We start from the raw sequence: 26,164 nt of genomic DNA on the forward strand, positions 1-26,164 counted from the left end.
TGCATACAGCACTGCATTAAAAATTAATTACACATGCTATTTTATTGATAGTGCATAATGTAATGAGCACCAGCTGTGCTAAACATCCAAACTCCTTTTTAAGACAGCTATAAAAAAAGAAAGAAACTGCACTTCCAAATGCTTCTCCTGTCAGAGGAGAAAAACAGCAACATCTTGGATGGATTTGAAACAGGATTCTTTGATTTAGCTCTCCATTTGGAGCGTTTGAAGAGTTCAGACTCTCGGGCTCAGCGTAGTGGTATGCGATCGAGTTAACTCTCTCTATGTTGGAGCCATTGTCTTTACTGCAGGCAATGTTGCCTTGAACCCTTTTGTCCCGAGACTACCAGATTCAGTTCCACCATTAATATTGCAATTAAGGGCTTTTCTTTTTTTCCTGGGATGTCTGGCAATGGCAGGCATTCACTTTAAAGCACCTTTAAATATCGCTATTGCTCCTGCTGGTTCTTAACTTAACATAATTAGGACTTACAAAGTTATAGTGATCAGGCGTCTGTCTAGAACAAAGCCTCAGCCACGCTCAAATTGCCAGCGCCGCTGCCCCATGCAGCACCCTAATTTTAGCCGCCTCTTTACAGTCTTAAGGTCTCTTCGCAGCCTCTTGACAAACATGCTATTTGGTAAAAAAACCAGTTTGTGATTAGATCCATCTATTTTGAGTTTGGATCTGATTTTAATATCTGGTGAGACAGAGAGCTGCATAGACAGACAGGTCACATATGATTTTAATACTTGAATAGATGGATGAACACATAGATTGATAGATAGATGAAAAGATGGATGCATACACTCAGACTGATGCATTACCGGCTTTAGTATATACATCTCTCACACTTCCCTGCACTCTGTAAGTACTGTCCACAAAGCCAATTCTACTATAGCATGCATTAAATATTTCACTAAAATAAATAAATACATGTAACCATGACTAATAGGGACATCTCTCCTGAATGTTAGCCAGTACTTTATGCAAACCTCTTCTTTATGCAGCAAAATGAAAAGATACATTTACAAAGAGTCCTGGGGAAACTATAGGTCTTTGTCTGCCCTCAGACACATATAACCAGTTCTTCATTCACCTCTCGAAAAAGCACCCAGTGCTGATCAGAAATCAAGGTTTAGTGGACTTTTTTTTTTTTTTTGAGATTCTGCTCAACAGAAAATAAAGAGTAGAGTATCAGCCATCGTCCTGGGACCTGATGAGTTAGGAGGTTTTTGCTGGATGAGTTTGCATTCTCCCCTCTGATTACTGTTTTGTTTTCCATTGATCCTCCTGTGTTAATAAAACCCAGTCTGGAGTGAACAAAAGCTTGCTTCTTGTTCTAGTAAGAAATGTGCCGAGTGCATACCATATCATTAACATAAAAGTTTTTGAAATAATACTGCTTTCTAGACAGACTGTATTAATTGCATCAGCTTTTTATAGCAGGGTGGTCTAATCTAGCTCTTCCTATTGGCTGACTCCAGTTATAAAACCAACACAAAATTAATACAGTGATATAATTGAAGGAGGGAAAAGTATTCTTTTAAAACCTATTATTTACTTACAGGTACTTCTTTTATCTTTACTGTCACCTTAACCTTTGCCAAGAAAACACCAGACTAGTTAAATGATGCAGTAAGTAGAATTTCAGTAGCCAAGTAAATTGATATTAACTTTACAAGATGACTGTGTGATTTTCAGAATGTCCTAATGACTAATACAGCTGATTCCTTGAATTAACAGGAGCTTGTTCCTCTCTTCTGAGCTATGGCCCCACGCCTTCCTCTATTTTAGACCTTAAAGTTCATAGCCCTGTCCATTAATCACTGCTGTCCATGCCCACTTGCTGTTTTTATATATGCAACTAAGTATCGTAATTGCTTTCCACCTCCTTCCATCAGCCTACATGTGGGAAGGAAGCCGTTTCACTGGTTAGCTGAATATATGTGTGTTGGACAGATTTAATTATCTTTACAGAGGTATATAAAACCCTCACTTGTGGGCCCAGGTCCAAAGATTTTGGATCAGGTTTATATCTGAATGCAGGCGTAAGGGATAAATTATTATCTGTGCCATTACAATTCCCTTTCTTTTATGGCGATTACAATTCCATTTCCAAGGCTTTTGCACTGTAGCATCTTCAGGGCAGGGACTTTTTTCTTTGGAGAGCACACTGTAAAGTGACACGCACTTCTGCGCTGAGATTTTCAAAGCTCATTTCTCGTTAACTTTAATGGGAAACGGGCATCCAAATCTCTTAGGCAGCTTTGACAATTTAAGCCTTAATGTACAATATTAATAAATCAGCATCATAAAAAGAGCCTTATGAAGATGTATTGTGAAAAAATAGCCCCACAAAAAACATTGCAGTGTATGTGTGCATGCATACGGGCATATACTTTTCTTTACATAATTATGTCTCTCAACAATCATTTGCATGTCTCTGTTATGCAAAAAAACCTGTGTGTGTTTTACAGTTACTCTGAGCAGTTGCAATTCATTGAAATGAAATAAAAAGCAGGCTCAAAAAAGCACCCTAATCTGGCAAGGGGTAAAGCAAAATGAATGCTTTGCCCATTTATATTTTAGATCCAAGCTACACAACCCTGTGAATTTCATGACTCTATTCCAACTTCTAATTAAATAGGCACTAAAAACGTTTAAACGGGAGAACCCAATTCAACAGACAGAAGCCTCTGAGGCAAAAAATAAATAAATAAAGAGACTGAGGGAGAGATTGTTCCAGTGGTAGATTTTTTTTTTAAATCACATGGAGAAACATAGACCTTTACTCGCAAATTCCTCATCCTGTGGTGCCCTGAACACAAAGAATTGTACAAAGACAGAGGGGACCATGACCAGCACCGGCTGAGCGACACAGCGGACCCCCAAGCGGACTTCCCAGCATCATTTACTGTGATTGAAACTACTATTAGCAGCATGTTTTCTAAAGAACGCAAACAGCTCTGGATGAGGCAGGGTGACTTCCCCTGTGCATGACTGAACGCTACTCAGCATTCCGGGCCATCACTTTTATCTAGGTCGGAGATTTCCAAATGCAGTTTTCAATGTGCATAACCCCAAATCCCACCAGTAGCCAGAAGTTTATATTCTCCAGCACAAAATTGCTGGGACTCTTGAGGGCCTGATTTGGGAGCGCCCAGCAGAGATTTGGGACTACCATCAACTTCAAGCCTTCAGAGTCGCAGCCTGCTTGAGAACTGCATGGAAAAACTCCGGGTCCTGAAGTAAATGAATGCTGAAAAACAGGAAAGGTAAGAAATGATGAAGGAGGAGGAGAGGCGGGAACTATTGATGGCTTTTGTTCAAAGAAGGAAACAATTCCTCAGAAGCAAGAACAGGGATGACAGAATAAAAGGCTAATCAAGTCAGAGAGACAAGCAGATCTCTAAAGCTGGAGCAAGTGACTGTTGTAAATGTCTCTATTAAAAGAGAGGGCACAATGCAGGGATCATCATGAGATTATTAGTCAACACAAAGAACTCACTTTTCTTTCATTTCCACAAAATATTTTGGGAGCTAGAAAGATCCCATAACCCTTGCCACAGGGTTTAAACCATGCCCAGGCTCACATATAGTGAATACTACGGGAGCTAAGAAAGGGTTAAGTAGACATAATCTCCTTTTTCAAGGGAAGAAATGTTTCTTTCAAGCAGAACTTGACCAACTACTGTCATAAACATGTAGCATGCACTTTGATATAACCTATTCTCTAAGTGCCGCAGACTGCAGCAGTAATTACAGGAAGCCATGATAACAGGTCTCTCTCTCCACAGAGCTGGCATCGCTCTCCCAGCAAACAGGCAATTCTGAAAACTCCCAGCGCACAACTCCAAAGTGAGAACTCAAAGTACGCAAAGTACAAAAGCCTCGCCTTCCCACGTTCTTTAATAAGTTATTCCTTCCTTCCTTTTCTATTTTTAGTTGTACTTGCTTCCCTCCCCACTAGCTGCTGGCATCAGAAGCAACAGGGAACCAGGGCATCCAGTTCGCTGTTACTACCTGCCTACCAAAGGCACCTGCGTGCATACTGCACCAGGGAAGACAGAGAACAGCAAAGCATGAGATCAGTTCCAGTTTGGTTTACTGGTTACAGGGAGGAGGGAAGGGAGAGGCGGGAAGGGGAGCTATCTGTCTTTCTGATCCAGCACTCACCATTCGGAAGAGCCCATCTCTACACCTGTCTCAGGCCAGTTGGGCAATCTGCTGGGGCTGATGAAGCAGAGCCTAATTAAAACAGCATCCCCCCCACAATGCGTATGGCTGCTTGGATAGGAAATCTGACCAAATCCCCTGCAGGCACTGACAGCACAAGGAGCTTTCCTCACATGCCCTGAGCTTCACCCAAGGTCAAAAGAAGACCCTGCGGAGCGCTCTCAGCCTCCTCCCAAGAACATTTTGTCTTTCAAGACCAAGGGTTTCCAAGATACAAGTATAAATTACTTGCAAAATTTTTTGTCTCCTTTTATTGCAACAACGAGAGACGTAGAGGGACATTCCCATGAGACATAGCGTACTGCAGCCAGGTGGTAAGACTGCTTGCGGAAGGAAAAAGCTGAGCACAGCAAAGTTTTGCCAGCTTCAGGGGGACACAAGGAGTCATTTCCCAAAGGTTTTATTCCTGACAGTGGTTGCTGTCTCTCTAAATCCTCTGGTCCTCATGCATTACTTATCCAGCATCATTGTGGGAACTCCCTATTAAAACTCCACACACGTTAGCTTGAACGAGGGCTGCAGGGTTTGGCCCACCACAGTGAGACTCCATAAACGCTTGCGGATTTTGCCACAGCTGTATTTTCTTTTAAGCCCTCCCCATTTTCACCTCTCCAGCCCACAGTTCACCATAGACCCAATCTTGCAACGGAGCCACGCTCAGAAACACCCACTGATTTCAAAGAGATCGCTGGGTCTGAAATGATGGGGTCTGGCAACAATATGTCTGTGTCCTCTTTGGCTAGCTCAGTGCGCCCTCATTTCCACATCACTTTCCCCTCCTCGCGGTGACAAAAGTCAGGCATCCAAAAGGAATAAAAGGAAAAGAAAAGCTGACGGGGGAGAGGCGAGGGATGCGTGGCAAGTTACCAAGGAGCATTTTCTCAAAGCAAAGGAGAAAACGGCATGGAGCACATACATCCTGTGTGCACATGGATGCGGAGGAGAGCCTTTAATACGAATGATTGGGGAGGGAGGGGAAAAAAAAGGAGGGAAGAAGAAAAAAAAATACCTCAGATGTTAAATGTTATCCAATTAAGCTTAAAATAAACAGCCCAGAGAGATGAAATCTTGATACTGGGGTATCACATTCTGCGAGGAGTCTCAGACATTTGTTCACAACGTGGCACTAACGGCCCGGGAGCGGCTGCTGGTGACAGCTGAAGGTGGGCAGGAAGGAGGGGAGGGATGGGGAAATGGGGGGAGTCACAGGCCCTTTCCCACTCCCCATCCTCTGCCAGCCTGGAGGGGGAAGGAGGAAGGGGAGGGGGGTGGCTTAGGGCATTTTGTCTGCCTTCCCCACGCGACCCAGTGAAGGCAGCTCTCCCACAGCACAGACGACATCACTTGGCAGCACTACTGACCTTCAGATAGCAACAAAAAAAAAAAAAAAAAAAGATGTTTCTATTACCTGACAACTGACAATGACATCCAAATGTGCCTGACGTCTCAGTCTGAATCTCAGTCTGAGTCCCGCCAACTGAGACTGCACGTGCACCACAGCAGGGCAGGCTAAGGCAGGGCGGGAGGGAGGCCAGTGCGCGGAGAGGTGACGTGATCACGGATGTGTGAGGGTGGGAGGAGGCAGCTATGGGAGCCCCCGGCAGGTTTGCAGGCCTGGACGGCCCTGGAGAAAAAACAATAGAAAAAACTGTCAGTCGGACCTAAGTTTGAAGGGACAGAGGAGGCATCATCAGGGCAAACAGGCGAGGCGGGGGCTGGCTGCCTAACGCGCGACATGCGGGGTCTGAGCCCCTCTCCGGGCCCGGCTGAGGATGGCGGGCTCAGGTCGGGCGGGGGGAGAGCAAGAAGAGACCTGGGGGACCCGCGAACCCAGGCTGGGGTCTGCGGGGGGCACGGAGAGGGGCAAAGTGGGGGGGTCGGCCGGCCCTGGCGTGGAGCAGCACCCGAGGCGGCGGACGTTGCCACCGGCACTTGCTGAGGGACGGAATCAAAAGAGGGATTATTGTTTTACTGCTGTGTTAATGCATTGAGCCGACACGAAACTGGACAGGCTTTCTGCCGAGCCGGCGCTGAAGTGGGTTCCACACACCAGCCTGGACAAAGCACGGTGACTTTAGAGCTCAAATGGCTTCAGCGAGGTGCCAGGAGCCGAGCTCCCAGAAGGAAGCATTGGCGGCCGCCCTGCTGCCTTCCCCCTTGAGCTGCGGCCAGTTCTGCATTTTGCATGCCCCGATTACGCGGGCTGCTTCCCTATCGAGCCTGCAAAGAAGAGAGCAACCTTTTTCCTGGTAGCTAAAAGATGATACTGTAACCTCCCAACCCTATTATTTATTTTTAACCCCTCTAGGAATCACCTGCCATTTTAAAAAGCTGTATTTAAGAGTTTTTCTCCTGCTCCGCTGGAAACGCTCGCTCCTCCTGGCACTAGTCCAAACTGAGCACAACGGCTTTGAAAAAACTAAGATACAAGTCTTAAATATCGATATACACCTGCACAAATACAGATACACACAAACACACAGAGAATCAGGTAGGAGACGAATTTTTGGCTGGCAGGAATTAGCAGAGTTTAAAGGGAAGTTGAGCGAACGGCACTGCTTTACATCCACCGAGAATCCCACCCCCTTCATTTAAATCTATGCCTGCCACTTAATTGTTAAATAAAGGTTAGCTACTAATCAAGGGCAGTTTCTAAATGAAGATATGTGGTGGAGTGGTGGCCATTAAAAAGCTGGCATTTGCCAACAGTTACCGCACAGTGGTAGATCAGAAACCACAGTTTCCCCCTATATTGAGATCAGGAAATATGTGTGTTAATTGTGGGGTATCTTCTGGCAAATGCTCTCTTTTTTTTAATGGTAGCAATTCTGTCTGTGCATAGGTGCGTGCCTTATAGATACATGCAAACACCATGCCAGCAAGGATGAATATTTATCTGTGCTCCCTCTAACCTTAGAAAAGCAACATTTTCTAAGGGAGCTTACACCATGGCAGCAAGGAGAAGTATCTATCCCTGTTCCTTCCAACCCTAGAAAAACAACATTTTCCAAGGGAGCCTCTCCACCTCAAGAGTCCCGATTTGGAAAGTAGACCTGCATGTTGATCTGACAGCTACACATGTGAGGCAAACGGGGATACTTCATCCTTGGCACAGCATCCAGCGCTCCAGTCTGCAAGGACTGCATTTGATTTTGTCGTTTATCTTAAATGGCTAAGAGACCACCAGTGCAAAACATTTGTGTGAAGCTTTTGCCAAAACCACAAGTGAAGAGTCTAAATTCCCTGTGTAAATACTTGAGCTTCAAGCATCAAGGATAAAATTTGTGCTCTTTTGTGAGGACTGGTTTTAAATAGAAGCCATCTCTGTGGCTCCTGGGACGAGGAAGGATTTTTTATTTTGGGGGCTCAGTTGCTTGGCTTTTGTAACTGTTTGATCTCCCTGGAAGTACTACACAAGCAGGTAATGGTAACTACTGTCCAGATCGTACTTATGTTGCATTTTGGGCAGGACTGTGCCCTAGACTGTGGAAACTGATGTCAGAATGGATTTCTATGTGTATGCGAACCACTTTACTGCCACTCTAAAATACACGAATAACAAGTTTGGTTTTTTTCACGGAACAAGTAAAAAGTAACAAAGATTTCCTCCAATGACTTAAGAATGGTATCTCATATTCCTCATATTATAAAAATAACTAGCATAGGCTATGTTGAGCCACCTGGGCACTCGCCCTTGCTGGGAAATTTGTGAGCTTGAAATCAGGATTTACAGTAGGGCCACAGGGCAGCTACGTTTCAGGTTACATCTAGATGCCTGCGGCCCCATAATGACTAAGGGGACAGGTCCTGCAGTCACTTGGCCCTCTGCACATCATGGTGTCATCCTGCAGGTTTTGACGGAGCTCGTCACACAGAGGAACTGTGTGAAGTCCTTCAAGTGCACCATCAACCACAATGGCATGGGATTTTATTGGGAGGTGCATGGGTCCTAGCAGGCAACGCTACCCTGAGAGCAACAGCCTCTCCTCTAGTCCAGGTGGGTCCCATCTTTCCATTGGCAATGAATATGATACAATCTGCACAGCCCTGAGGCGTCCGAGAAGAGGCTAAGAGCTCACCAAGTGGGTACAGGGAGGCCCTCCCTGCTCTTATCTGTCTCCTCTAGTGTGGAAAGGGAATTAAGGTTTGAAATAGGAGGTTTCTGACCATTTGGGCAAAGGGATCCTGTAAGAGCCTTCCACCAGAGGTGCTGGGGGCAAGCCAGCAATCCACTTTAACAAGGTGCCTAACAAATTTATGGGAAGGACTATATGAACCACTTGCCAGGGAAGGGATGGAACTGAATGTATCGCTCAGAAGGTCTTTTTCTGTCTTTTGATGTACGTATGCGGAAATCTAAAAAGTGCTAACCTAGTGTCAGAAAGGAAAGGGTTGGTAAAGAAGAAGAAGAATGGACAAAGAGAGACTCCGGCAGATCCTCAGGGAGTCCAACCACCACTCCCAAGTCTAATGCTAGGACATAAAGATCGTGGGGCTGCTAGACCAGGAGGCTGAGTCTGCCCCTACAAGCAAAATCAAACCAGGCGATTCCTCCTCTTTGCTACCACTTTAGGGTTTGCTTCTTTGTCACAAATCAGGACGGTCCTATAGAATGAGATCAAGTGGCAAATAATAAAGTGGGAAATTGTATCCACTGGCCCCGTGGAAAGGTACGGAGAAAAGGAGCGCTCCACTGTTAGGTATCCGATACTTCTTCATAGCTATAAAACGAATAACAACGTCTCTCAGAAACTCTCAGCTTGGGTTTGCTGAGAACGTGCCCATGTTTTACACCTCTAGCTCTTCTTCTGTGGGATTTTTCCACATAAAGGCTCTATTTAAAGCTGAAAATTAAGACAGCGCTTCTACCCTTCTTCACCTTAACTGCTACAGGTGACAGAAAAACACAAAATGAACAAACAGATAAAAAGATAAACAGATATAGGTAGATGGACAGACGGTATCCTAAGGTGGTGCTGAGAGTTTTCTGCTCAACCCGCACAGCACCAGGCGAGGGAGAGGAGCCAGTCTCTGGAATTCTACAGCCGATTGACCACATCATGTTGCACACAGGCTTCAAAAAGAAAACACTCCTGTAAGCCCCTGACTGCCACAAAGAGCCCAGCCGCAACTAGCACTGAAGGAAAGCAGACCGCAAAAACTGTGCTGCAATCTTAGAGGCAAAAATCCAACCCAACTTGGGCTGAGTGGGCACACACATGCAGCTCTGTACCGCTCGGACATCGCTGACACAATGTGTGAGGCTCGATTTTCCTCTTGGGTCAGCACCGGGAAATCACTCACCTGCACTGCAGATCTCAATTATATATTCTGCATTCATTCTGCACGGATGCGAAGGGGAGTTTTGCACGTAGCATGGGTGTGAGGCATGCACAGGGACTGTCACCGTGTAAATAAAAGATCTGCATTGCTGATAGTAAAGGAGGATTTTGTCCTCGTGCTTTAAGCAGTCTCGGCATACACCCAGTGCCTGTACATGGCAGTAGCTCACAGGTTACGTTGAGTCCCAGGCACTGCTAAGAGCATTTTTTTTTTGCTCTCTGCTATTTTTAAACTTGCAAAGAAGAAAATAAGGTAAATTGGACATGACCCCAGAAGATGGAAATGAGCATAAGAGCCTAGATGAACATGACAAAAGCCACAATCAAGGCATAAATTGCATCCTTTTGTTGTCCCTCTCCCTGAGCCTAGGCATGACTGGCCATATGATATGGTATATGTAAAACACCACACTCCTCTGGCACATCTGCAGAAAAGTCCCTGAGCAAAGCACAAAGATGGAGTCGCAAGCAGCGTTCACAACGTCCCACCTCAGCACGGTTCAGAGCAGGGGAACCCGATCTTAATTTAAGAGACCTTGCTTTCCATCTTGTGTCGGGTGTAAATGCACCCAGACGGAGCTGTGTAGCGTCCCCGAGGCGTTGTGTGCTTGCCTGGGTGGGTGTCTGTGCACAGGCAGACAGGCAGGTACACAGGCAGACGTCTAAGCCACTTAACAGGGCACAAACCAAGTTTTTCTGCGTGTCTCTCTGTGCCTGTCTGCTGATGGAAAATCAATCAATAGCTGGTTAGAGACTAAAGCTCAGTTCCATTATTAAAAAACTCTCTTTCAATAAAAAGAAAAAACATCTGTTCAAACAGTGTATGGCTACAAATTCCCAGTGCAGGCTGCAGCCTCATCCCTGCCCTGTGCCCGTCATCTTCAGGGAGAGTACTGCAGATGTTTTGAGATGGGTTTTACATTTAACATTGCAGCAGCCTTGAACAGACACATCCAAAAGTGAAAGACAAATCTATTCACTAATCTTTCCAGCAGATTTTTTTGCCAAGCTTTTCCTAAAACAAGTTGACTCATCTGTACTGCACCATACAGGCTGTTCCCACCTGATATTATTATCTTTCTACCACGTCTTTTTTACAGACACCAACAGCATTGATGAAGCAAATGTGCACAAGCACAAGCGTGTGCACACACAGAGCGTAGAGAGGCACAAACATTTCCAACAGCAGCTAGCAGAGCAAGCATGCACACCCTGCAAGCGGCGGACACACACAACATCCCCCAGGAAAGGCAGGAGGGCTCAGTGGTGTAGGCAGACACGCTGTTATACACACTCACGCACGAGTCCGGCGCTCAGCCAGACACACCTGCACGCCAGCCTTTACCTCTTCCCTCAGCACACACACAGCGGTTTGGGAGCAATTCCCCTGCACCAACTTACGACGCTAAGACTAAAACTTTGCTAGAAACGAAAAGGCTGCACTGGGGAAAAAAGAAGGAGGGCAGGGAAGGGATTTCTTGTTATATTTTACTCAGGGATATTTTTTTTTTTTTTTTTGGCAGACAAGGATTCCCTTTGAATTGATACATTTCTTTCTCCTAAGAATTTCGAATGATAATGCATAAATGAGTCATAGATCAAGAACAGCGACGTGGTGAGCAAGAAGGAGAAAGAGTGTGAGTGAGGGGCACTGGCACAGAAATTTGACAGTACCCCAACTCCCCCCCTTCCTCCCCCCATGCCAAGACATTAATTCTCACAAGTCGGAGAAAATTACTATGCATGAATGCAAAAAGCATGATCAGGAGTAATTAACATGGCTTCATATGCAAATTTTATTAATGCAGAAGTACAAAGTCATTATGCAAATGAAACTTACGTCAACTCTCTTGACAAATATTCATCTCTAAAGCTCAAGTTTCTCCCTTCTATTTTTTTTTTTTTAATTTTTTGGTGTAAAATCCCAAAAAAAAAAAAAGTGACGAGGACTGTTTGACAAGTTTGCAAAGTTGTTTTTCAACCGGAGAAATTTATTCTTGCATTGTTGATATATATTTTTTTTTGTTGTTGTTGGCAGGTACACGACAGCTCATGGAGGAGAGCGGGAGGATGGGGGACGCGGGCTACCAGCAGCAGGCAGCCAATCAAAACGCCAGCGGCTGTAATGAGCGCGATTGATGACTGTTTGGCTTTACTGCAGGGTAATGAACTAGAATCCAGTCTGAGGAGGAAAAAAATATGAATATTCATGAAGCTGTGCTCCTGCCTTTGATGATTAAAGAAATTTTTAATATTCAAATAAGCGCTTGCCAAGTGATTAACAAAGAACAAGCACGCAGGAATATGGAAATGGAGCTGTGGAAGATTTGGGAGTCACAGTCTGTGCAGAAAAGACAGCACAAAATTTCATAAACAAGATAGGCAGATAACCCAATTCAAATCTGAGCAAATAAAGGGGGAAAATATCCCCTTCTTTTTCATCAGTTTGGATATTGTATCAGTCACTTTGTTTTAGAGTGCAAAGGAGAATAAAAGCGACTGATGCAATAAGACAGGGGGGGGAAATCCAAACCCTGAGAAGCCCAACCTGGCAATTACAAAGTAAGAATCCTGGGTGAGAAAGCGATAGGAAAATGATGGCTAAGTCCACTGTCTGCTGTGGGCTATTGCTTTTCAAAAGCAAAAGCCTGCCTGATGCTGAGAGCCTACCTGATGCTGAGAGCCTACCGGCTACTGAAAAGCGCCAACTTGTTGTATATGACAGGCAGGAGTCGAAAGTATTTTGAAATAACCGAGACCAGTCCCTGCCATTAAATCCCTTCCTCGGCTAGAGAGTGCACTGTGGGGATTGACCACGGTCTGGGAGACAAGTGAGGGAGGGCAAAAGAAAGAAGAAGTATTATTACCAGGGGAAAAAAAAAAAAGTAAAAAAAAAAGAAGTGCCAAAGAAGGGTGCAAGGAGGTCTCAGTTGCCCACCCTGGTAATCAGTTGGTAAGAAATGTGTTTTCCATGTCTGAGCCAGAAAGGTCCTCCGTTCCCCACAGGTTTCTGAACGAGGATACAAAAATCCAGCCACATTACAAAATGTCTGATAAGTTCAGGCTCTCACAGTTTAATAGCTTCACTAAGGATTCACACATAATAACAATATTAGCTGCTAAAATGACTTTGCAGTTAAAATACATCTAATTAGCAGCCAGCGACATCCTTTTTTCTTTGTCTTTTTTGGAAAAACAGTTAACTCCAGGGCTACCTTATACCAGGATGAAACGTGGTCTGTTACTCAAAAGCCAGGGTGAGGATGTCTTCAAACTCTTATGGCATCGGAAAACCTACTCACCTTCTTTGTTATTAGATCCTGGGGTTTCACAGGCCTGTTTGGCTTTTCTGCAGATCTTTAAAACCTCTGGTTAATTATTTCCTATTTTAAAATCTAAAGAAAGCATAGTCTAGGTACCATTTAATAATTAGCTGGTGTCTTCAGAATGTAACATTTCAACTCTACTTTTTTAAAAAAATAAAATAGTAGCAATAATAACAGCATGAGGACAATGCTACAAAATGCACAAAACGGCCATGACCGGAACCTTCAGAGCTGCCGTGAAAACACGTCATGGAGCTAATGGGATTTTTTTCTCCCCGTATCTGCTCCATTTTTGGAGATACAAAAATACCCACTATTGATGTACCACAGGAAAGAAAAGGGGGGAAAAAAAAAAAAGGAAAAGGAAAGGAGGAAAAAAAAAACCCAGAAATGCCTAAACATACGTAAAGATAAGGTTAAACACCATGCAAGGGTATTGCTGGGAGTCTTTCCTCTGAATAATGCCGAGACCTTTCGCAGATGCCTGTTGTCTCTAGGTGTGCGTGGGCGGGTGAAGTGTGATATTACACAACACACAGGCGGCAGCGGCCGTGCACAACCGTGCTGATCACAGCGCTTGTCTGTGAAACTCAGCTCTCCATTTCCTGGGCTGGTCGTAGCTCGTGTCAGACCCTTGAACACCGTAAATGTTATCCTTTGTCTACAAGATTCCTTGGCTTTATTTTAATCAATGCATTTTCTTTTTTAATGACAGAGAAGCAACTACCAGCTCATACAGTTGGTTGCTTTGGAGCCCTTCTTAAATGGCAGTTGAGTTCTACCATATAAATGTGAATACTTAATATTTACGCCACATTTTCTTCCTTTCTTTAAAAGCACCCCATTTACATATTTCTGGAGAATAATGATACTTCAGCAGGGCAGGTGAACACACATTTCAGCATATGGAGTCAACAGGAAAAAGTATTAAGAGTCAATATTGTAAAAATCAGCCCCTAAATTTAAGTGGCTTGAATTGAGCGTGCAGCTGTGGTTGCCTGTCAGTAGTTAGATGCTGTAATAATAATAATAACAACAACAACAATAATAACAATAATAATAATAATATGCCTTTCATTTCTCTAGTGCCTTCCACGCAAAGATCTGGAAGCACTTTACAAAGATAAATAAACTGAACTTGGAACACCCCGTGTGGTTAATAAATATCCTAATTTATCTAAATACCCTGTTTTGAGCATGCAACTCTTCTCACTGCCTAGAAGTCCACATTTTAGATCGTCCACATATTTGCGCATGGCATTTTGGAGGCTCAGATAGCGAGGGCAGACTGTGGAGATTTTTACTTACCTAAAGAGACCATGTGGATTCCCAGAAGTAGCCCACACTATGCCTGGAAGATTGCTTACGCAGTGACAAAACCCATCTTTTAGGAAATGGGGGGGGGTGTTGCCGCTAGACTGGCTCCAGGGCCAGGGTGGGAGGCCCATGGGGGCATCCAGGTGCCACATAGCAGCATCCATACGTCCCCATGGAGGGTCCTCCAGGACCACCCGTCCCCTGTCCCCCCTCACACCTGACACTCATCCAAACCTGCTCCCTTGTCTGTGCTTTGAACACGAAGCTAAGTGAAGAAACTAAATATCTTGGCTCACCCTGATTAACCACACAAGAAAACGGACTCCCACCCACCCCAAGGCTGCATTCGTCGCTTCCTCCCGCCATGCCCTCTGCCCACCCCACTGACGCAAGGAGAACCGTATCCCTCTGCTGTGAGAGCAACCAGGAGCAAGAGCAGGGGAAACAAGGGCAGGATCGGGCCTAAAGCATCATAAGGCATAAGCAAACACAGCATATCAACAGATGGCATACAAATAACAACACAGGAAACCAAGGCGTTTCCTCATCTCAGGAGGGTGGTCTTGCAGACAGGGCTCTGGGCTGGGAAGGGTGCCGGCGCGTACACCCAAGGACATATCCCCTCCTGGTGCTCATCATTCCCCTTCCCACCCATCTGGTCTGTTCAGCCCCATAATGCTTCCAAGAAGAGCTCGGCTCCTGCTCCGGGGGTGCAGAGTGCCTAACACAATGGTGCCCTGTTCTGAGCTGCAATGTCCAGAAGCTACCGCAATAAACTAACAAATAACAATAATCACCCTGATTTGTGGAGTTTGTTTTCCAAAAAGCATAAAGGGTTGACAATAAACAGTTCATCAATTTTCCCAAGTTTGTTCCCCAACTCTTGTAATTAAGTCCCGGGGAGTTTCAATGGTTGTAAAAATCCTTGTGGGGATTAAAATTTTTATTCCTGATTATACCGTGAATATTTCCATATACCAGCAAATATTCCTGATGCAATTGAAACATATAACCACCCCAATAGATGACTGCAGCAATTTAACAGTCCCTGGAATTAATAAAAGAACTCAGTGGATGAAAAGAACTGTTTCCAAAGGGCAAAATAATGTATACAGGCAGCTACAGAGAGAAATACCACTATAAATAATCTGAGGGCTTGACCACAAGAGCATTGTCAAGAGGCTAAAATGAAGGAAGTGAAGTGGCCAGGGAAGAGCCCAGATAGTCAGGAGTCAGTTACAGCAGTGGATTTCTCTGCCTTGGTCATTGGGGACTGAGCCCTGCTTACCCCCGCAGCAGGATTTGCTGCTCCAGTATCTCTTCCTTGCTCCAAAGTTTGCCTTCTACTAGTATTTTTGAATTTTTTCTCTAGCCCACGCTAAAAAAAAAAATAAATAATAAAGACATAAAATTACTGGTGGAATGAGGCAGGATGAGGCTTTAGCAGCTCTTCAGCTGTTTGGTAGCAAAAACAATTCCTGGAAGGGAAAGGAACTCGGGGAAAGAGAGGCAGATGAAGTCACTCTGCCCCTCTGTGCCTCAGTCTCCCCATCTGTGAAAATCAGCTAATGGCATCCACCTGATTTCGTTAAATGTCCTGGAAACTAAAAAAGATTCTGTAACAGCAATATATTAAGCAGCAGCACTGTTAACTGTTTCACTGCTGAAAATACGAAGAAGGACCATGAGGTGATGCCGATGTCCCTGCAAAGCACAGATGGACAAACTTAATATACAGATACAATTAGCTTTGGGAGAGAATCACAGCTCCTGGTTTTTTGGCTCACCCCTTGCCCAAAGCAATGTAAGTGTAGCCACTTTCGAAGTGCTGAATGTCAATGTGTAAAACAGTCTACCTGCCTAGTATGAATATATACATTACACTTCAAGTAATATAACAGGATGTGGGGGGAGTGTCCCATTAATACACACATTTATAATTTCCAAATTTTCCCTGGTGAACGGAGCACGTTCACATTCAGTGTAGTGTTTCACTCACACCAAGCAAACTTAAGCAAAGCACGGCAAGTGATTGGGGAGGGGGGGAAGCAACAGAGATTTTTTAAATGAGGATTCCCTTTGAGTTTTGGATCTCTCTGGGGGAAAACCAATCCAGCTGCGTGTGTACAAATGGGCCCAAGTCTGATAACTGAATCTGTCAAATTAAATGAGCGGAGCAATCAACTGGAGATGGTAAAACAATCCACCAAGCGAGGGGAACCCTGAGGATCTAAAGCTTCAGTCCTCAATTTACTGGACACCAGCACAACTGAGTAAATAACGCTCTCTGAATGGAAAAGAGGCTAGAAAATTAACTAGCTTTTAAATAATGAAAGAAAGCAGACAAATAAACCAGCAACCAGCAATCTAGTTCAGACTATAACGTAAGTTAAAAAATGGAAATAATAAACTGACGTTTCATTTGCACAAGGAAGCATGTTGCGAACCTGCACCCCATCCTGCTGCTAAATAGCACAATGAAAAGTTTCACCCAAAGACTTGGATCCGAGCAGAATTTGGCCAGTCACAACTGCTAATTAGACAGGATAACTGAACCTTACACCAGGAGAGGTAAAATGCAAGTACAGTATAAAACCAACTCCTTACTCCTTTCAGTATGACAGAAAACTATGAGCAAAGCCAACTACAAGAAACCGAGAACCATTCTGCATACATGACGTTTTTTCTGAGGTATATTTTTCTGGACCAGATCCTCCCATAACTCCCAATTCACCCATTTATTTGTACAGAATAGGATCTTTCTCCATAAAATAAAAGTATAAGAGACAAAAAGGCTTTTTATTATCAGATCTGCTTAAAATGGAAGCTGAAGTTGATTACCCAGGAAAGTGTATTAAAATAAAAAAAAAAAAAAGAAAAGAAAAAAGAGAGAGAACAAACAGAGATACTGTACAAACTGAGGTGAAGCAACAGAATTCCTGCAAACATCCATGTTCAGGATAAGCAAGTGATATTAAATTCATACCTATCACCCCAGTAAAATAAAGGCTAGTAGGTTTTTGTTTAGTTTCTGATGAAAATGTCAATACTCTCAAACGGCAGCTTATTGCTGTATATCACAGCCTAACCAAATCTTTCTATAACCTCTTGCATTACAAGCAAAATCTCTAAAATGTCACCAACTAAAAAATTGAACTAGCCTGTAATTAGTTTCAACAAAGTAGTCCTTTTAACCCTAATTTTCTAGATGTAGATGGCATTTCCGAAGTAAGCGTTATGAACCTTCCTTAAGGACAAGCGGAATCAAATTGTAAAATCATAAGCAGCGATCTAGTAGTTCTTCCTCTAAGCAAGCCTTTTATTTCCCTGTAATAAATTCAAATCCAGTCTTCAGTCTCTTAATAGGTGATCAGAGAAAATATGCATGCACACCTAAACCGCTACAACAAACCTTATTTTTTAAATAACACTTCAATCACTAATATAATAAAGACTGTTATAACACGTTAGCACTGGTATCATTATTCCTTATGATTCAATATTCTAATGACTGGCTGTAACAGAGGTTTATGTTCTGCCGAGGTTTATACCACTATTTAATGTAATTAAGCAAACTGGCAGCCAAAGCCTCTGTGGAAATATCATTTCTATCGCACAGTATTCCCACCAGAAATTCAGAGGAATCATAACATACAAACTTTGATTCTGTTTATTTTTTCCCCTGTTCCGAAACTGATCTGGCATTTCTTGGACTTAGTAAAGTGGAAGAAGGAATTAATTTGGCTTCTGTAGACATGTTATTATTGACAATACTAATAGTCTATGACAAATGGGCCATCCCCGCTCCTCTTTTTCAGCAGGCATTGCAGCCTGCAACATCGCTTTTGCAAAACCCCAGAGCTGGACTTTTGTCGTGCCGGGAGCCCTGTGAGTGCACCAGCAACGGGGTTTTAAGTAAGCCATTAAAATGCTAATATTCAGCACGGGCCAGATCCCTGTTACTGCTGAAAGCAGAACTAAAGCTCCTCTGGAGACAGGATAAGGCCCTTCCAATGTGATCAAAGAGTAAATACATGCAAAGCTCTGATGGGAAAAAGGATCTTTTTTCTAATTTTAAAACCAAACAGGGAGAGTCCACCAGGCTCATAATCCATGTTACAGTCACATCTGGGATCGCTGACATCTGGGATACCAGCAGCAAGGAGGATGGTCCAGGCTAAAAAGTGGCCACTTGAGGTCAAAGAGGAGTGCTTAATACCCAGGACTGCATCAAAACTGAGTTAGTTACCTTTTGGCCTACACTCCCCTCCACTCAACGCAACTCTGCTGATGACAGCAGATGTGCCATGTATATATATATAAAAATATATACATGCACATATAGCTATGCACGCTTTGTCGCATCTGCATTCACCCCACCTTGCAAAGGGAGCTCAGCCCCTTCAGCAGCCCTCACTCAAGCAAGAGGTTTATGGGGCCACCCAGGAGTGCAGGGTCAGGAGCAGAATTCAGCCCCAAAACCAGAGTTCACCCGCTGCCTGCAACAGCAGAGCTTGCGAGCCGACTTGGTTAAAACAAAGGCTTAGTTACCTCTCCTTCTCAGCTGTAAAGCTCTCGGTAAAGGGGAAAAAAAACTCCAACAGCTGAAACAAAACCCACACCCAATTTGTGGGGGAAAATGGGACAAGGAATGATAACAAGAAAAGGAAAATGTCTGGTTCCTATTACTGCTATCTCCAGTGCTTTCACCTCCACAAACAGCTTAAAGGAGGGCTTCTGGAACAGAAGTTAAACTTTCCTTAATCTGGGCTCTTAAACTGCCAGGATCTGGTTACATTTTCTCCTTCTTCCAGATTTTAATACTTTTATTTTATATTCTAATATGGGGAGGAGGAAGGGGGAGAATCTCAGTGTCACTGTAAGGAAGAAGTCACCGGGTTTTGCGATCCAGCAGCTTCCTTGGCAGAGGGAACTGCTGGCTGGCATAATCCACTCGTTTGACAAAACTACTATTTCTGGGCACGGGCTCAAAAACAGGTAGGAAGCAAATGCTGAGAAATAAGGAAGTAAAAACAGCCAACAGATTTTTCACTACCAAGAACGCCAAGAGTAAACATGATTTATTTAGCTGTGTTTAACATGTCTCTTCTGCACTAGACTGCAGAAATCTGCTTGCATTTAGAGCAGGAGGAGGAGGAGGCAGGGGGGAGGGGATGAAAAGGGAATCCATTACGGCGCTCCGCTGGTACTTTCTGAATTGTTCAGTCACACAGTTTTATTGAGTACAAGTATTTTCTAGCCCAAAATATATTCATGTGTCAGAAGAAAGCAGCACTAATCTGCTGTTAATTAACAAGCTGCCGCTAACAAAAGATGAAGGACCCAATTCATACAAACAATATTTACGTGGGTGTCGCACGATTTTGTCACAGATCTTTTCTTTTCTCCCCCCCTCCCCCTCTTTCCCCCTTGCCTCCTCCTCTTCCTCAGTACCCACTTATAGGGATGCTGCACGGAGGAGACCCAGCTCCTCTTGGGATTGGCACCCACAGGGGAGGTGAGGGCACCCAGCCTGGTCCCGACCCACCCAAACTCAGACAGCATCTCACCCGAGGCATGTGGCTATGGGGCTCCCATCTCCCCATGCCGGGAAGGGCCCTATCGCACGCTCCAAAGTGAAATTTCCTTAGATCCTTATTCAATTACAAGGCAGAAGCCATCTTCTGGCACCATGCCTGCGGTGGCAATGCTGCCGAGGCTCTGGGAAGTGGCACGAAGCCTCTCATCCTCCATCCATCCCCACCGGCATCGCACGGGCTGCGAGAGGGGATGGGTGAGATCGCCGCCCTCCCCGCTGCCCTGCCTGTGATTTCACATTTGTTTAATCCAACCCTTTTTTGCCAAGGAGTTTGGGGAGGGGGGGAACTTGCTAACAGCGGAGAGAACCGGAGGGATTTGGGCTTGTTCAAAAATACCAATGCACGCACAAAAGGGCAGGGCCGTGAGCAGTGAACCAAAGGGCAGGCTCTCCCGGCCATAGCCCCGCTGCCGTCACCTGCTCCCTGCTGTCATTTTGGACGGTAGCACTGGTGGCTTCATCCAGAGGGGTGCTGAGCACGGCAGGCTGCCCTGAGCCCCCGCCGGATGCAGCCGGGCACTTTGGAAAATCAAGCCATTCACATCTTTTCTACCTCATCTGAGAAATGAAAGTGCCTATCTGCATATCTCCTGTGGGCGGTTTAAAGCTGGCGCTGGCAAAGAGATGGGAGGGTTAAAACCGACAGCAAACGAGTGCTAAAAATTACTGGACTCGCTCCACTCCCGGGAACAAAGGTGGGATCACAAGGTTGGAGAAAGGGCTGATGGTCTCCTGCGCTTTAACCATCTAACGACACAGACCTGCCATAGAGAAGGGTTACAGGGGACAGAGTTTAGGCTCTGCCATCACACTGCCAGGGCTGGGAGAAGTGTAGGGACAGGAGGGTGGGAAACAGAAGTATTCAAGCGTGATTTTAGAAGTGCCAAGGTTCTCCCGCAATGGCATGCTGGGGTGGTATTTCTGCTAGCGCAGTGCTCTGCACATCCCAGTTCCTGTCTCGCCCTAAAGGCCACAGTTTCCTCGGTAAGAAACAAACTCCGCTGGAGCATACACACATCTGCCCTTCCAGGTTTTCTCTCTGTACCCTTGCCCTATTCCCCAAAACATGGGGGTTTCACTGCAAAAGTCACAGCGACACGCTCAGCACGTCCCTCGGGCACCCTCTCCAGCACCCAGCCCCACTTGCTGGCCGCAGCTCTCCCCCAGCCGCTGGCTCCCCCCTCCAGGACCTGACCCCGAGAGGGACCACTCCTGAATGTAAACGAGCCCTGACTCTTCCCCGCATCTTCCCTTCTTTGTGCATGTCCAGAGTCACCTTTGCCATTTCTAGTCAAGCATTTTAACAAACTCCTGGCTTGGGCTTTTTCAAAGATCTATTTTTTTATTTTTTTTTTTTTGGTTAACAGTGATATTTGAAACACTGACATTTACCATTTGAAAAGCAAAGCGAACCCATTTAAACAAGCGTCTTAAAAGAGCTAATGAAAGAGAAACGGATCCATCTGTATTGTATTCTCCACCCACTATCGCTCGAAAAAAAATAAACCTTTCCAGACAGCAGGGAAGTCTCCCAACAGCGAAGACAATAGGAATTCCCAAGCTTCCTGACAAGGGAGTGAGGACAAGGGGTGCATCACCCCACCTAGGTAACGCCTGCTGCAAGCTGCCAGTCACCCAGCACAAACCCTAGCCTGAGCAGCCCCAAGGCTAATGCAGACCTCATCAATCCAGCTGATCAGTCCTTCCAAAACAAGCAGGTGCCTTTGGCAGGGGTCTCTGACAGACACCGCTGCATCCATAACCTTCCCCTGCTTAAATATTTCTAATGAGCGCTAATTGTCAGACAGGGAGCCTTGAGGACTGAGGGTGCTTTTCTTCACCCACAGATCAGACGTGGTAGGGATGAGGTGAGTCCAAAACAACACGCTGTCAAAAGCCCCCCGACCTGAGGGATGGGTGGTTATGGCAGCCAGCAAAGACGTCCTTCGCTCCTGTGTACTAACGCTGCTAACAGAAAACTACCTTGTGCATCCCTTCCAAGAAACAGCTCCGATCGGGTATCCTCGATCAACCTCAAAATCAAAAATAAAGTGCATCATCTGAAATGGGAGTCTTTCATTCTTTCAGTCAAACATCCTTCAGGGGAGTCTGAGGGGGCTGGAATGGAGCTCAGGGGTTTTTTTTAGGGGGGTTTGGGGGTTACCGTTTTCACTTCTTTCTGCAAGAAGGCCCTGTACCATAAACATTAATCAAACACTATATTCTGCCTTTTAGTCTTGAACAATTATGAGTACGGTTTTGTGATCTTTAGCCATATTTACTGATACTCAAAGGCAGATTCTATCTTGTTAGATTGTTATAAATAGGACCCCAGGGAATCAGCGCACAGGCGGAGGCAGATGTGAGAGAGAGCCTTTTCGGAGCTCGGGTGTGCTTCAGTTTTCTGCTGCTGAAATTATGAATGTTTTGCAGAAAAAAACCAACGTTAGAATCCTCTGCCAGATCATTACAAAGAGCTGTCCGTAGTCTAAAAAAAAAAAAGTTCCATTTTGCTGAACTAAAGATTTTTTAAGGTTAACTGTTAAATTTCAAAGTGTGGTTTACATGTGCTGGCCACTTGTATGCACAAAAGTTTCAGAGACAGACACAGAAAAGGTCTCTGGTTATAAACCATTAAAGAAAGAAATGCACAAATTCTATCTCGTTCCCTCTTCGTTAAATATATTGTTTCTGCTCCAGACCTGCTTCATAATACCATAAAATAGAGGCACGTTTCCGACACTAGATTTGAGAAGCTGTCACATTAAAGGTAAACTTTTAATCTGCTATAGCCAAACAGCACACATTTTTATTTCCTGAGTAACAGCTCTGGAGAAATGTTTAAACAAGAATTTAAGAGCTTTGTGGTAAAGCCACATAGGGGTCTCAGACAGCTACTGGGTTTGAGCTTCTTTTCTTTGTTGTTGTCCTTTTTTAATTCTTTAAATAACCTACTCAAAAGTAGACTTCTAGGAGCAGAGTAATTCAAGATGCACGGTAAAGTGAACCTCTAGGCTTGCTTTTATTTCTAGTTAATAAAAAAGAAATGTTTAAACTGAAACATGGGCCTGAATTTCTAGCTATTCATCCCCATCTTTTTATTTTCTTGGGACTTGCAATGGAATAAGTGTAAGAAGTTAATTGTGTCACAATTAGTAACACATTAGTCCTCCGATATTTTTAATAGCAACCCAGGTTTTTCCCCAAGGCACTTAAAAATGGCAGGCTCTGCTATACTCTCCTTTTTTTAAAACTCCCATGCATTTTTCTTCTTTAAAAACCTCCCACATGCATTTCACTTGGTCTGAAAATACCAGCACAGATCTTAATCCTGCCAACGCTTACAGACATGCTTAACTTTCGGCACATCAGTAATCCTGCTGACTGCGAGAGGACCCTTGGCGTACCTACAGCTCGGCGCGGGCTAAGGATGAAATCCTGCCTTCGCCAAAGCCAATGGCAAAACCCCCATTGACGTCAATAAGGTTATGATTTGACATCCAGTTTGTTGCAGGATTGGGACCATCTTCGTTTCAAGGTACTTTCCCAAACTCGTTGGGTTTTGGTTTTTTTCTCCTTTTTTCTTCCTGCTCTTTCTCCCCCTCACCTCCCACACTTACTCTTGTGGGGCCCCATATTGAGACCACTTGAAAACTTCTGCCTTTCAAATCCCTCCGCGAGGGAAACCCCCTCGTTGAGACGGGAAACATCCTTTGCAGGTAAAGCTGAAAGAAACTATTTTGCCCCGCTGCGTGCATTCGAGTAAACTAATTAAAACCTGGGAACTTGGGTTCCAAACAATGCCAAGAAGCAATCGTTAATATGAGCTGAAGTTAAATGGGAAGCTCCAGACGTTTAAAATTAGCTGTAGGGAAAAGAAAAAATAAAAAAGTGGGGGAAAAAGCGGAGGGGAAAGGATTTTTTTGTAATTTTACCATAAAGCTGATGTGGTGCAGCTTGGACTGCATGGGGTTAAAATGAATTTTGGGGCTTGCTCTACAGTGAAGGGGGAAAGGGCTGCTGAAAAGCAGGGGAGGGGGAAGCAGCGGCAGGCGGCTCGGAAGCGCTGCAGTGCTGTGAAGAGCAGGCAGAAGTGAGCAAACCAGCTGAACCGCTTGCAGAATTAATCAGTAACAAAGAGGCTGGAGCTGTTGGCGGGCTTCAGCCCTTGAACCTGGACTCTGCTCTATAAATTTCAACTTGGAATGGCTCTCTACTTGTTGAAAGACAGGTTGGCTCCAGGCCAAGCCATAGGGGGAGGAAAAAAAAAAAAAGGCCAAAAAAAAAAAATTCCTTCTTGCTCAGGAAACTTCCCTTCAGTTTCTAACTCTTTTTATGAGCTAGTAATAGGGCACTCTAGAAAACGGGAAACGAAAGGCCGGGATTGAAAGGAAAAAATGAGCCGGGAGTTGGTTTAATAAAGAAAATAAAACAAGTAGGGGCTAAATTCAAATCTGTATTTTGCCTGCACGCAAATACATCAGCTATAACAGAAGACTTCAGAGCGCCTCGCCAATAATTCAAAGGAGACTTTTACAGTTACATTAGCTGGCTACAGGTTTGACTCTGAAAATAATAAATGTTTTAGAAGAAGAGGGCTGTTTAATCCCTGTCTGCAGTCTCGTCTTGTTCTCTCCTCCCCCACCACTCCACCTTGTTTAAATGACCATTACGAAAGCAGCGTGGTATAAAAAACACATGTAGAACGGTCATTGATTCAGCAGTATCTCTTTCCTTTCTTATTTTTCCCCTCTTCAAACAGGGGTGTGCGAGAGAACCGACGCTCTCCTCAGCCTCTGCTCATTGCCAAGGCAGTTTCAGCCACAAATACCTTGCCTCCGCGGTGCTTTCCCAGCTTTGAGCAGACAAGGAGTGGGCTGGGGCAGAGTGAGGGGCTGGAGTGCAGAGAGGGGGAGCTGTCAAAGTGGGAAGAAAGAAGGCAAACATCTATTCAGAGGCCAGACGTGCCAAGCAAGGTCAGCTGCAGAGACACAGCCCCTTGCAGCAGCTCTGCAATTACATCCGAAGTCGGCACGGCACCGAGAGTCCCACAACCTGCATGCAAGGGCTGGACCGGAGTATCTGGGGCAGCTGGAAGAAGGTGTATAATGATTTTAATTGCTCTTCCAAGATGCTAAAGGGTAGATGAGATGCTTTTTAGTTAGAGCAGGGAGCTGATGCTCTATACCGCTTGCAAGAATACGTGCAGTTAAAATACCCTAATGAGAGAGTGGAGAGAAAAATATGGTAAGTGCCAGCCGTGATCAAAAGGTGAAATAAAATATCGAAATAAAATGCAGCCTAATCAGAGCATGGAGGACAGGGATACACAATCTCTTCACCAAAAGTGGCTGTTAAGGTAAATTAGATTAATCACTCCCACCTCCCTTCCTCCCCAAACTCCCTTGCTTTTAATGAAGGGGCTTACTCCTCTAATGCTGAACGCCGTCCAAGGCTGCTGGACATTTAAAGCTATATACGTAACACGCCTGTGACAGACATGCATCCTGTACTTCCACTTTCCAAGAAAACTGGAATCCGCTACTTGGTAGGTCTTTTCCATCTGCAGCTTTTATGACCCTGCCGAGGGACCGGCGAGCAGTGTCCCCCTTTTCTCGCTCAAGAAATATGCTTCCAAATGCCAGTAGAAAGAGTGAATTTAAGAGCTGCTGGGCTTAACAGTGGTTTATGCTGATCGCGCTCAAATCTTTCTGCAAAGGCATACATGCAAAGAGGAAAAAACAACAACCGCTAAGTAACCACTTCACATCTGCCATTAAGATTATTAAACTCCTTACAAGCGGTATCTACCCCACCTTCCCCACTACACACAAACATACACACACCCCCAAGCTCTCCAATGTGGCAACTAGGAGCCAAGACGGCCCTCCTCTCCCGGCTGCAGCAACCACATTCGTTCCTGTTAAGGGGTTAACGATTCGTTTCCACTACTTCTCTCGAGAAAACCTACAATGAAAACATTGGCTCACGAAAGCGTTCTCACTGCCAGAATGCCACAGCGCGAGTGAAAAGTCCGTTTTGTTTTCATTACATCTCTGGGATTTCCGGCTTAACTCCTGAGCTTAGACACCAAATCCCTAGATACCCCACCCACCCACTTTTTCTTCTTTTTTTTTTTTTCTTTTTCATAACATTTCTACTGCACGGCCCACCAATTACCATTTGGAGGGTGGGAGGGAACGGGGAGAAGGAACCATGCTGAAAAGGATGCTCTCCTTGGAGCGAGCACACACATCTCCCAAGCCGAGAGCTACCCAGTTTCTCTGGGCTTCCAGGGTTGTCCGCTGAGAAACACGGTTTTATTGCTGTACCTGCCCTC

At 44.8% G+C, this 26,164-nt stretch overlaps 1 protein-coding gene across 4 annotated transcripts in view; it reads right to left on the reverse strand.

Moving 5' to 3' along the window:
- Positions 1-26,164, reverse strand: part of BCL11B (BCL11 transcription factor B) — a 94,147-nt gene that overhangs the window by 45,397 nt on the left and 22,586 nt on the right. For 2 of the 4 annotated variants that reach the window (XM_054200378.1, XM_054200377.1), the window contains exon 3: positions 5,649-5,864. The exons of the other annotated variants lie outside the window; for them this stretch is intronic. In XM_054200378.1, the coding sequence (XP_054056353.1) occupies positions 5,649-5,864 (216 nt within the window). The remainder of the gene's footprint in view (positions 1-5,648; positions 5,865-26,164) is intronic. 4 annotated transcript variants of the gene reach the window in all.

This window comes from Rissa tridactyla, chromosome 4 (genome assembly GCF_028500815.1).
Source record: "Rissa tridactyla isolate bRisTri1 chromosome 4, bRisTri1.patW.cur.20221130, whole genome shotgun sequence".
NCBI lineage: Eukaryota > Metazoa > Chordata > Aves > Charadriiformes > Laridae > Rissa > Rissa tridactyla.